The sequence below is a fragment of the Hemibagrus wyckioides genome, linkage group LG04 (assembly GCF_019097595.1).
Source record: "Hemibagrus wyckioides isolate EC202008001 linkage group LG04, SWU_Hwy_1.0, whole genome shotgun sequence".
NCBI lineage: Eukaryota > Metazoa > Chordata > Actinopteri > Siluriformes > Bagridae > Hemibagrus > Hemibagrus wyckioides.
Genome location: NC_080713.1, coordinates 30,156,199 through 30,168,698, shown reverse-complemented (window position 1 = coordinate 30,168,698; position 12,500 = coordinate 30,156,199). Strand labels below are relative to the sequence as shown.

The 12,500-nt window shown below is 42.9% G+C and overlaps 1 protein-coding gene across 1 annotated transcript in view; it reads left to right on the top strand.

The window, feature by feature from the left end:
• The window catches only part of tmod2 (tropomodulin 2), a 30,176-nt gene extending 21,617 nt beyond the window's left edge, over positions 1-8,559 (top strand). The window contains exons 4-10 of the mRNA XM_058387714.1: positions 1,780-1,902; positions 3,245-3,319; positions 3,550-3,680; positions 4,483-4,590; positions 4,789-4,932; positions 5,573-5,717; positions 7,460-8,559. Coding sequence (XP_058243697.1) covers positions 1,780-1,902; positions 3,245-3,319; positions 3,550-3,680; positions 4,483-4,590; positions 4,789-4,932; positions 5,573-5,717; positions 7,460-7,491 — 758 coding nt within the window. The 3' untranslated portion in view covers positions 7,492-8,559. The remainder of the gene's footprint in view (positions 1-1,779; positions 1,903-3,244; positions 3,320-3,549; positions 3,681-4,482; positions 4,591-4,788; positions 4,933-5,572; positions 5,718-7,459) is intronic.
• The last annotated feature ends 3,941 nt before the right edge of the window (positions 8,560-12,500 follow it).

Genomic DNA, 12,500 nt, shown 5'->3' with positions numbered 1-12,500 from the left:
ATATTGTGTTGGTCCTGACCCGTCCTGCACTGTGTATTCTGACCCCTTTCTATCAGAACCAGCATTAACTTCTGCAGCAGTTTGAGCAACAGTACCTCGTCTGTTGGATCGGATCTCAGTGATATTTTCAGTTATGTGTGATATCTAAAATGAGAAACGGATCGTGTTTTTTATGAGCGATAACGAGTGTAAACGTCACATGGAGTCAATTAATTAGGGGTTTAATTCTAAAACTAAGGCTTCTGATTGGCTGAAAAACAAGAATGATGAGTCTGTGAGCAGGTGTGAGGATTAATGTGTGTGTGTGTGTGTATATCAGAGAGGGACAGAAAGAGAAAGGAAGGGAGGAAAAGAGAGACAGTGAAAGACGGAGGAAGAGAAAGAGAGAGAGGGAGGGAGAGAGACAGGCAGTGAGAGAGACCGAGAAAGAGAGAGAGACAGGCAGTGAGAGACCGTAAGAGGTAGGGAGAGAGAGAGAGAGACGGTGAGAGACGGAGACAGGGAAAGAGATATCTACTCATAGTTGTGTTAAATTGCATCACAGTAACTAGATGAGATGGACAGATGGACCTGAGGCACTTGGTGTTGCAGAGTGTGTGTGATTTCCTGCTAGTTCTGTTATACGTGAGGGATTTTCCGCGCGGATGGTAAAGTGCTAGCTTGTCTAATGGTGACCCAGAGCTGTGTGAGCGTGCTACCTTTATTAGCCCCTCTGGAAGAGTGGTGTCCGGTTCGGATCAGCTGGACTTTATCCCTCTGTAGGAGCACAGAGTGCTGGACGAGCCCAGAGCCTCAAACCCAGATGTTTGATTCCGTCTGAGGTCAGCGCTTTTTCTCACGGTCCGAACAGAAACATGTTGTGTGTAGACATCAACACGGAAAACAGGAAGTGTGTGTGTGTGCTGGGGGCAAGCAAGGTCATCCCAGAGGGAGCGCCGTGCCTGAAAAACACCCCCGGCGAGTCAGTGCGGCATCGTGCCCAGCTCCGGAACAGCGGGACGATTGTGCTATAAACACACATGACCTTTATGACCTTGTGAGGACCCGTGCCTAGGCATTACAGCGAGCGAAACTGTGCTTACTGTAGCCATGGAAACCACTGTCACTAGGCAACAACTCAACACAACTACATCTTTATTTAACCAGTGTTTACTCAGGCTGATAAATCTAATCTACACCCCAGGCTAGCCTAGTTAGTTGTCCAGTGCTAGCTAGGGCTGGTGAGAGTGTTGTCATGGTAACAGAGTGGCGTGTGTGTGTTTGGCTCGTTTGTGAGGATTGGAGACAGAGCATTAACACACAAGTTCATGTGAATACCTCATTGTGTGCGTGTGTGTGTGTGTATGTTTGTGTTGCTCCGTAATGCTGTACAGCTTTTATTCTGTTTCAAAATTGTAGAAATATGATGTCATGTAAAACACACACACACACACACATGTGCACTGCTACTTTCTGTAGCTTATTGTTTATTTCCTGTTTGCCGTTGCTGTGGCTAATGACCAACATAAGAGTGTGACTGTGTGTGTGTCTGTGTGTGTGTGTGAGTGAGTAATGTGTCTACTAGCTACTCAACATCTGGATTAGGTTGAGCTAATCAACTTGTTCTAGCCGTTAACCTGATGAGTGTCCTTCACGTTAAGTGCACACACACATTCAGAAGTGTGTGCTGTTCATGTTTTGTTGATGAAGTCCTGCACTTGTTGAAGTCATCAGAGAGTTACGCCAGCTGTGAGCAGAACTGTGTGAAGGTGATGGTGTTTTTCTCCCATGATCCTCTAGGAAAGGCCTGGGTACCTAAACAGAAGCCACTGGAAACCAGTAAGGAGGATGTGACGACCCTCGACCCGGAACTGGAAGAGGCTTTGTCTGGTGTTACAGACACTGAGCTGTCTGACCTCGCAGGTGAGTGAGACAGAGAGACAGACAGAGAGAGAGACATTATACTTCTTCATCCTCTTCCTCTTGCTTTTCCTCTTCTTCCTCCTTTTTTTCTCTTCTTCTTCTTCTTCCTCCTCTTCCTCTTCTAGATAGTATGTGTTATATAAAGTTTAGTCATTATTACAGTATATATTATGAATAGTTCATTTTTAGGAACAATATTTATTTTTATTAATAATCATTATTATTAATATTAGCAGTATTAACTGTGATTAATAGTATAGTTAGTATATGATATTATTATTATGATTATTAGCAACAGTCTAGTGTTATTAGTGTATATAGTATTGATAGTTGTTATTAGTGGTAGTTTAGTATTGTGTATAACTGTTATTATTAATGTCGTGTTTATTTTTACTGTGATTATTATTTTTCTTGTTGTTTTGTCTCTGTTCTTCACAACACACAACAGAACCTTAGCTATTACAGCCGAGTTTTAAATAGTTACCCAACATTTGCCTCTAGTGATGTAATTTCCTGTTTTCTGTTTTATTGTTCTCCGCTCATATAGGGAGAGAGAGAGAGACAAAGATTGAGGAGGAGAGAGAGACAGAGAGAGTGTGAGGGAGAAAGAGAGACACAAAGAGAGTGAGGGAGAGAGAGACACAGAGAGAGTGATGGGGAGAGAGAAACAGAGAGCGAGGGAGAGAGAGAGAGAAAAAGAGATACAGAGAGAGACAGAGATAGAGACGGGGAGAGACAGACAGAGAGATGGGGAGAGAGAAACAGACAGAGTGAGTGTGTGTGTTAACTGACCATTAGTACATAGAACATTGTATATAGTACATAAGTGCACAAGTTCATTATCTGCTCTTGTTCATTTGCACAATGTCTAATATTTGCACTTCTGGTAGATCCAAACAGCATTTCGTTGCTATGTACCTGTACTTTGCAATGACAATAAAGATCTATCCATCTATCCATCTATCTATCTATAACTGACCAGTTCATGGTAACTCTCTGACCTTTTCCTCAGGTGATTCTGATTCAGCCCGGTCAGTTATTACACAGCTGACCGATATTGTTGTCATGAATCAGTACATTACAGCAGAAGATTCTGTATCAGCCGTTAGGTTCAGTACATCGGTCATTGTCCAGTGTGTATTAGTGGACGTGTGTGTGTGAGCAGCAGCAGATACTGAGTTATCTAAACACACTTTCAGGTGGTTTTCCAGTCTTTATTTAGCGTGTTGGCTAACGATGAGAGAGGTGCTGGTGGTTTCTCCCAGCACATTTCTCCCTCTCACCACAGACTGCTCTGGGTTTTACCTCCAGTGGGATAATGTGACACTCTCTCTCTTTGCAGCTATCCTTGGAGTCCACACCCTCGTGACCAGCACACAGAGCTACGACGGGACATCCGGCAAAGACGGACACAACAGTACGCGTTAGCTTTATTAAATAATCAAATACATTAAAATAACGAGCTGTGAGCATGCAGGATTCTCAACCAGTGAACTGCTGTAATCAGCTCCAGTCCTGTGATGTTGGTTAGCAGGTCAGAGTACTGGTCAGTGTTCCTCCTAGTGAACTGGGAGAAGGTGACCTGCAGGCTGTGTATGACTCGGGGTTAGTTCAGGTTAATGACTGGGATTATTTGCGTATTTTCAGATGTCATTAAAGGAGAAAAAGTGAAGCCAGTTTTTGATGAGCCGCCCAACCCGACTAACGTGGAGGAAACTCTGCAGAGGATAAAGAGCAACGACCCCACACTCACCGAGGTCAACCTCAACAACATAAAGGTGACAACCTCAGAGGCACTAAAGTACTGACTCAAGCTCACAACATTAAAATACTGACTCAAGCTCACAACATTAAAATACTGACTCAACCTCAGTAGAACTAAAGTACTGATTCAACCTCACAACACTAATATACTGACTCAACCTCAGAGGCACTAAAGTACTGACTCAAGCTCACAACATTAAAATACTGATTCAACCTCACAACACTAAAGTACTGACTCAACCTCAGTAGCACTAAAGTACTGACTCAACCTCACAACACTAAAGTACTGACTCAACCTCAGTAGCTCTAAAGTACTGACTCAACCTCACAATACTAAAGTACTGACTCAACCTCAATAGCACTAAAGTACTGTCTCCGAAACACTAAAGTACTGACTCAACCTCACAACCTCCAAAGCACTAAAGTACTCAATCAAGCTCATAACATTAAAATACTAAATCAACCTCACAACCTCAGAAGCACTTAAGTACTGACTCAACCTCCCAAATTTAAAGTACTGAATCAGCAGTAATTGAATGAACTCACTAGACGACTTTGGTCACATTAATTGACCTCCTCACTACCTCATCATTAAGGTACTGAATCAATCTTAATACTGGTAAAGTAACTTGAGGTAAAGGAAACACGTATCCTCGTACACAAATAAATCCTGTCAGTGATAAAGTACTGGATCTTCAGTCAGGGGCTCTCAGGATCTCACAGGCTTTAATGTCCTCAAGCTAAAGGTTTATAAAAAGCTTTACAGCAAGACAGAGAGTTCCGTGTGAAGGTACTGACTTTATGGTGTTTTTCTAGAACATTCCCATCCCCACACTGAGAGACTACGCCAAAGCCATGGAGAAGAACACACACGTGAAGAAGTTCAGTCTCGCGGCAACACGCAGCAACGACCCCATCGCCGTGGTGAGAAACACGTGTACCACACACACACGTGAGAGTGTTCATCACCTCAAAGCTTTAGAAATAAACCCGAAATAAACCGCAGGTCCACTTCATCTGCAGCGTGTTTGTTTTCCCATACTTCTGTGTTTCTTTATACACTCTGTGTGTGTGTGTGTGTGTGTGTGTGTGTGTGTGTGTGTGTGTGTGTGTGTGGGGTAGGCGTTTGCAGACATGCTGAGAGAGAATAAGACACTGAGGAGTTTGAACCTGGAGTCAAATTTCATCACTGGTTCTGGAGTTCAGGCGCTGGTGGAGGCTCTGAGAGACAACGACACACTCTCCGAGATCAAGATCGATAATCAGGTACACACACACACACACACACAAAGAGGCTTCAGTTAAGGTTAGTTAAGAGTTTGTGCTAGTTAATGATTTTTTTTTTTTGCTATAATAAGTAATAATAATAATTTAATAACTAGTTAACTAGTTATTTAATAATTATCTAAAATTATTTAATAAATTGTTAAAAGTAGTAATAATATAATAAATTATTTATTTTTCGCACACCTTTTTTCCCTTTATTTTTTCTTACATTTTTTTCTTAATTTTCCTAATTTGTCTTTCACTTTCCATAATTTTTTTTTCTCAAATATATATTTGCACATTTATAATTTTGTATAATATACAAATATAATATGTACAAATATTTATTTCCTTATTTACTTATTTATTTACTTATTTATTTATTTATGTATTTGTTTATTTATTCACTTACTTATTCATTCATTTATTCCTTATCTTTAGCTAAAAAAAGGAAATGATTGTTCTGTTGAACAGAGTAAAAAAAAAAAAAAGGCTGAAGGTCACGTTACAGCGGCGGATAAAAATATTCTCTGTAGTACGACCTCATTTAATGAAGTAACACAGTTTCAAGGGTGTGTGTATGTGTGTGTGTGTGTGTGTGTGTGTGTGTGTGTGTGTGTGTGTGTGTGTGTGTGTACAGAGGCAGCAGCTGGGCACTACAGTGGAGATGGAGATCGCTAAAATGCTGGAGGCCAACACCAGTATAGTGAAATTCGGATATCACTTCACTCAGCAGGGACCTCGAGCTCGAGCAGCAGCCGCCATCACTAAAAACAACGACCTGGGTAACACACAGTTGTACAGACACAAATATGTAGACACATAGACACACACATAGGAGCAACATGGGATAATGATAGACAGCTATTTAAGTGTGTGTGTGTGTGTGTGTGTGTGTGTTCCATGATAATGGCCTATTTCCTGTGCTGGGATTACCTCAAAAATCCACCAAGCCCAAAGCACTTTTATAGAACATTACGACCACACACACACACACACACACACACACACACACTCTCACACTCACTCACACTCTCACCTCATTTTCTAGATCTTTCTTTCCATCTCTGTTTTTACCATCTTATCTTTTTGCTATTTTTTACTTTAAAGCCGTGTTACTGATCTCTCTCTCTCTCTCTCTCTCTCTCTCTCTCTGTCTCTCTCTCTCTCTCTCTGTATCTGTATCTCTGTGTCTCTCTCTCTCTCTCTGTATTTGTCTCTCTGTGTCTCTCTCTCTCTCTGTCTCTCTCTCTGTTAGATGACTTGTTTTTTCATCCCTCTTTCCTCTCGTTTAAAGCTGGAACTCCTGTGACAGTGGCCTGAACTCTGTGTGTGTGTGTGTGTGTGAGTGAAAGAGAGAATGTAAGAGACAGTGATGAGGCCACACCCATCTACAAGGTCGTCGTTCTTTCTCTGCACTGTGTGTGTGTGTGTATGCGTGTTCACATTTGACCTTTGACCTTTTGGGAATGTGCACAGGTGTTTCTAATCAGCCTGAACTTGAAAGAAATGACGTCAGACTGGATTACAGCTGTGTGTGTGTGTGTGTGTGTGTGTGTGTGTGTGTGTGTGTTGGAGTGTGTAGTGTTTCTGCCTCACTTGCATGCTGTGTGTGATGTCATCACTATACTTCACCATCATAACATTACACTCTGAATTAGACTCTGAAGGTCTGAGTCCAGTACCAGTACCAGTTCCAGTACCAGTATGTTTCCACTGCAGGAATCCAGGCTAAATTTAGACCTGTTGTTTATAGCACAGTATTTCTGAGACTCTTGTGTAATGGAGTAACAGTGAATCATCGGGTCTCACAGACGGACACACGGTTATAAAGATTCCCTCATGGTGTGTTTTTATATCCAGAGGTTGTTTATTCAGTGCTGATTAAAACAGCTGGATAGAATTAGTTCTTCCACACAGAGAGCAGGCTGGACCATGTCCTGATGGGTCCTCACTCCCAGACTTTCCATAAGATTCAGTAAGTGACCACAAACTCTCCTCATTCGACAATTTTCACCTCGTGGAACGGTCTGTTGACGTAGAGACATCTGAAACTGTTCACATCTGCTTTCTCACTACACAATCAATCCCCCGTCCAATCAGATTGCAGCTCAGGATGTGGGCGGAGCTGCAGGGTTTATGAGGAACTCAGAAGCTGTAGAAGAAGCTCTCTCCCTCTCTCTCTGTAGTTAATGAATATGTCCAGATGAATTCCCTCATTTCTGTGTAAGAGCACATGGTGGTGATGGTCAGTGCAGGACAGAGCTTCATTCTGGTTCAGGAAACTTCTGGAACTGTTTCTGGAAACTGTGTCTGGTGAAGTAAATGAGAGTCATCTGTGTGTGTTCAGTGTTTGGGACTAAGATGAGTTACGTTTATTTGGCTGGATTTTTAAAATATGATGTTTAATATTTGGTAATGTCTCTCTCTCTCTCTCCCTTCCTGTGTCTCTCCCTGTCTCTCCCTCCCTCCCTCTCTCCGTCCCTCCCTCTCTCCCTTCCTGTGTTTCTCCTCATGTCTCTCTCAGTGCGACGGAGGCGTGTAGAGAGAGACGTGTAGTGTATCCTCCATCTCCCCCCCCCCCTCTCTCTCTTTCCCTCTCTCTCTCCCTCTCTCCCCAGCTCTGCAGAGTCCTGTGCCAGTCTCTGTGTGTTGTGTTGCACCTGTGTTCAGCGTTGATCTTGAACGAGGGACAGAACTGGAACTGCCCCCTCCCTCTGTTCAGCTCTGCTCATCACTTCGTCAGCGATGCTGTTCTTCTTTTCTTTATTCCATTCTCTTTTTTTATTATGATGATTAGTATGAAATCAGCTTCTCTGTATTTTATTTGTAAACACAAGAATCAGTGATGAGCCTGATACTGATCCCATACGCACATCCTCCTGTCTGTCTGTGTGTGTGTGTGTGTGTGTAACAAAAAAAAAAGACCCTGTATTCACACCAGCACCACTCAGCACTTGAAGTGAGATTTTATGCAAATGAGCTCTGATTTCAACCAAGTGATTGGTCCTTGGAAATTTGCATGAGGTCCAAATATGGAAGAGAAACCTAATACAGAATTTATAAATACAGAGCTTTATTTCTTCCACAGGATTTGATGTGATTGTGTGTGTCACCTCTCTCTCTCGCTCTCGCTCTTTTTCTGACCATAATCAAGCCGAAGGAAGTCCATTTTCCTTCAGTCCAGTGCTTTATCCATTTCTGTGTGTGTTTGTGTGTGTAGCTTCTTATCAGGGGGTTGGTCCTCTGGGAACTGATTGCTTAACATCCTGCTCGACACACCCATGAAATGCATTCAGATGTGTGTGTGTGTGTGAGAGTGTGTGTGTGAGTGAGAGAGAGAGAGAATATGAGATCATGTTTGTCCAGCTGTTTTGAGGCTTATATTATAACTGTGTCTGCATGAGCCGTAATACAAATCGAAGCATGTCTTCAGCACACACACACACACACTCTCTCAACTCCTGAATATTCAAGTTTATACCCTGTATGTGTGTGTAACTAAACACTGCAGCATGTCATGTATAGATCAAGATGTAACTATAATTATGAATGCAGTTATATAGTGTATCGTGTGTGTGTGTGTGTGTGTGTGTGTGTGTGTGTGTGTGTGTACTACATAATCTACATTACACTGTATATATGATGTATTGGAATAGTGTTTTAAGTGAGCCTCATCGTTTAACATGCTGTGCTGCATTTTGGGCAAGTGTGTTTTCTCTCACACACACACACTCACGCTTTCTCTTTTTCTCTTTCTCTCTCTCACACACACACACTCCATCTCCTCACACTGTCATTTTGTGAGCACTTCCCCTTTTTTAAGGGTGTCGATCTAAAAACGAGTAGTTACCATGACAACATGCAAAGGGATTACACATAAATACAAAAATAACGGCACTAAACTATACAGACACACACACACAGACAGAGTCTCCTGGTTTAATGGACCGTAACCCACTCACCTGAAGCAGCTATTCCAAGTTAAAAGAGCGCTGGCTTTTTAAACAGAGAGGGAAAGGATGCTTAGGGAGGGAAAATCGGGAAAACTCCCAAATCACGGATAATTCAGGAAAATGTGGGAGAATCGGGCAGGTGTGTGTGAGATTCACTGTCAGGTTTAAATGGACTTGAATATCTTGCATGTTGTATATCAAACAGCTGATGCATGTTCATACTCGGACCAATTCATTTATTATTGTTATTATAATTTTTTATTCTTTTTTTTTTTTGTCTTTTTTTTTTTTTTCTTCTACTGGTCAGGAAAGCAATCGTGACACCATGTGTGTGTGTCCAGTCTTGTGTTCTTTATTTTTATTTTTATTCACCTGTGAACAAATTCTAAATCTCTATGGTATGTGTCTAAGTGGCTTGTGTGTGCGTGCGTGTGTGTGTGTGTGTGCGTGCGTGCGTGTGTGTGTGTGTGTGTGTGTGTGTGTGCATGTTTTTTCTCAGCCTGTGAAAAACTATCTGTTTTGTCTTTATTATAAAGATCCATCTCATTAAGGCTGTGTAAGAGACTGAAGAGCAGCTGGAATACTGTACTGTTGTAACGACACAACGCTGTGCCACTCTATACTCTCCTCAATAAACTATATCTTTTTACACTATCATACACCGTACTCTGTGTCTGCATCTGCTTCTGTTCAGGGTGGAGGGGTGTTTTGTGTGTGTGGGGGGGGGTGGAGTGTGGGGGGGTGAATTAGATGAGTATTAAGTAAGGGTGGGGTGGAGTGTGAGGGTGTGAATTGGATGAGTGAATATGAAGCGGATGTTGGGAGTGTACTGGGTATGGTTTGGGTGGAGTTGGGTATGGGGGTGTGAATTGGGTATGGGGAGGTGGGGGTGTTGCATGGGTGTGTGTTTGGAGGGGGTGTGGGCTGTAGGTGTCGGGTGTGGGAGTGTATTGGGTGAGTGTATTTGGAGGGGATGTTTGGTGTGATTTGGGTGAGGGTGGGGTTGGAGTGTATTTGAATGAGTTGTTTGTGTGTTGTGGGTGTGTATTGGGTATGGGTGGGGTGTGAGGGGATGTATTGGGTGAGTGAATTTGGAGGGGATGTTGGGTGTGTGTTGTGGGTGTGAATTGTGTGAGGGTGGGGTTTATTGGGTGAGTGAATTTGGAGGGGCTGTGGGTGTGTATTGGGTAAGGGTGTGGGGGTGTTGAGTGGGTGAGTATTTGGTGGGAATGTTGGGTGTGTGTGGGTGTGAATTGGGTAGGGGTGGAGTGGGGGGTGTTATGTAGGTGAATGTATTTGGACGGCATGTTGGGTGTGTGTTGTGAGCATGAATTGGATTGGGGTGGGGTGGAGTGTGGGGGTATATTGGATAAGGGTGTGGGGTGAATTTAGTTGAGGGGATGTAGGCTGTGGGTGTGAATTGGGTAAGTGTGGGAGGTGTTGCATGGGTGAGTGTATTTGGGGGGGATGGTGTGTGGGTGTGTGTGTGGGTGTGTTGCTGTAACAAACATCCTCTGACACTGGAGACTCCTTTCCTACAGGTTACACACACACAGGTTTCTCCTGTGACACTGACCTGAACTTGACCCTGGGTTCAGGAGAACAGTTGAGGGGTAATGAGGGAGAGCTGCTGATGTTCAGAGACTGGAGTTTACTTCACTGAGGACAGAACTCCAACATGGCAGCAGCATGACATCATCAGCTCACAGACCACACCCGGGGAGCAGAGGGGCGGAGACTACACACGGGTCTGGTCTTCAACACACACTCAGGGTAGGAGAAAAGGTGGTGTGTGTGTGTTACAGGAAAACTAGACAGCTTCAGGTTCTGTCTCTAATTAGATCCAGTTTTTGGAGATTGTTAGGACATGATGTCATAGAGGCTACATCATCCTCAGCTTAGAGAGAGGGCCAGGGCTTATCTCATTATGCTCTCTCTCTCTCTCTCTCTCACACACACACACACATTCACACATTCACACACACTCCCTGCAGCTATGGAGGAAATGAGTCACTGTGCAGCTTGGTGCTTAAAGAAACAGTGCATTTAATATCTCTCTATGTTGTGAAGAGGATCTCTCTCTCTCTCTGTCTGGAGCATTGCAGTGTGTAGTGCACTTCCTGCTGTGTAGGGTACAGGGAGGTGTAAGTGCAATACACAGGCTGAAGACCCCATGATCCGAGTAGATAACCTGTCAGTGTCACAAATATCACCCCTGTAAGTCATGAAGTGCACTATGTAGGGTGTAGGGGGTGTTAGTTTATTCCCTGTATAGTGCACCAGTGTAGGAGTTAAGGATCTGTGTCTCAAATCACAATCTAGTGCACTCAGCAGGGTGTAGAGGGAGACATTATGTAATCCCCTGTTTAGTGCACCTATGTAGGGATTAAGGGTCTGTAATCCAAATCACACTCTAGTGCTCTAAGTAGGTTGTAGAAGCCATAATAGAGTATTTATTATCATTCTGGCTAAAAATAATGGCACCCCTATCCTCTTGTCCTCTACTATAGTGTTAAGGTATATGTGTGTGTTCTCTCTCTCTCTCTCTCTCTCTCTCTCTCTCTCTATATATATATATATATATATATATATATGTCTCTCTCCTTCTCTGCCCCCTCTCTCTTTCCCTTTCTCTTGTTCTCTCTCTTTCTTGTTCTTTTTCTCCCTCCCTCTCCTTCACTTTCTCTCCCCCTCTCTCTTTCGTTCTCTCACTCTCCTTCGTTTTCTGTCCCCCTCTCTCTCCCTCTCCGTCTCCCAATCTCTTTCTCTCCCTTCACCTCCTTATTTTTTTCCCCCTCTCTTTCTTGCTGTCTCTCTCTGTCTCTCTCTCTCTCTCTCTCTCTCTCTCTCTCTCTCTCTCTCTCTCGGGACAGTGACTGTGGTGTAACTTTAATTATTAACTTTAATAACTAATAAATAATAAAATAAATAATAAAAAATAACTTTAATAACTTTAATGTGGTTTGTTATTAATTTTATGATAAAATTCAGTTGAAACAGCTCAGTGCTGAGATTGTTCAGTGTTCAGTAGAACAGCAGCGCCCTCTGCTGTGTGACTGAGGAACTGAGGTCATGTTCACACTCTGCCAGCAGAGGGCGACAGAAACACAGCACTTTCTCTCAGTGCAGCGGTTTAATCACCTCCGGGACCTGAACTGAGAAGAGACAAACTCCACCGGATCCTCATCCTCCTGCTGTCCCTGCTGTCTGTTTACACAGCTTACATTAAATAAATAAATAAATAAATATTGTGTTGAAAACTCTCCATGTGGTCAGGAACAGGAAGCTCAGGAAGATTTTCCTCAGAATCACACCGTGTGATTAAAAGCTCGACTGAAACCCAGCTTTAACTCCACGTTTCCATTTATTATAAAGTTTCAGTCTAAAAGGCTGTTTAGATTGTTTTATTAAAAAGATAAAAACACTTTATTGATCTCCAGAGAAAATGAAACACATCAATATCATTACCTGAGATAATAGAGAGAGAGAGAGAGAGAGAGAGAGAAGGAGAGAATAGGGCAAAGTGACGACAGTGTGTGTTTGTGTGTGAGAGAGACAGTGGATGACATGAACGCCAGCTGTTGGAACAAAAGAGTTGACTCACGACCTCAT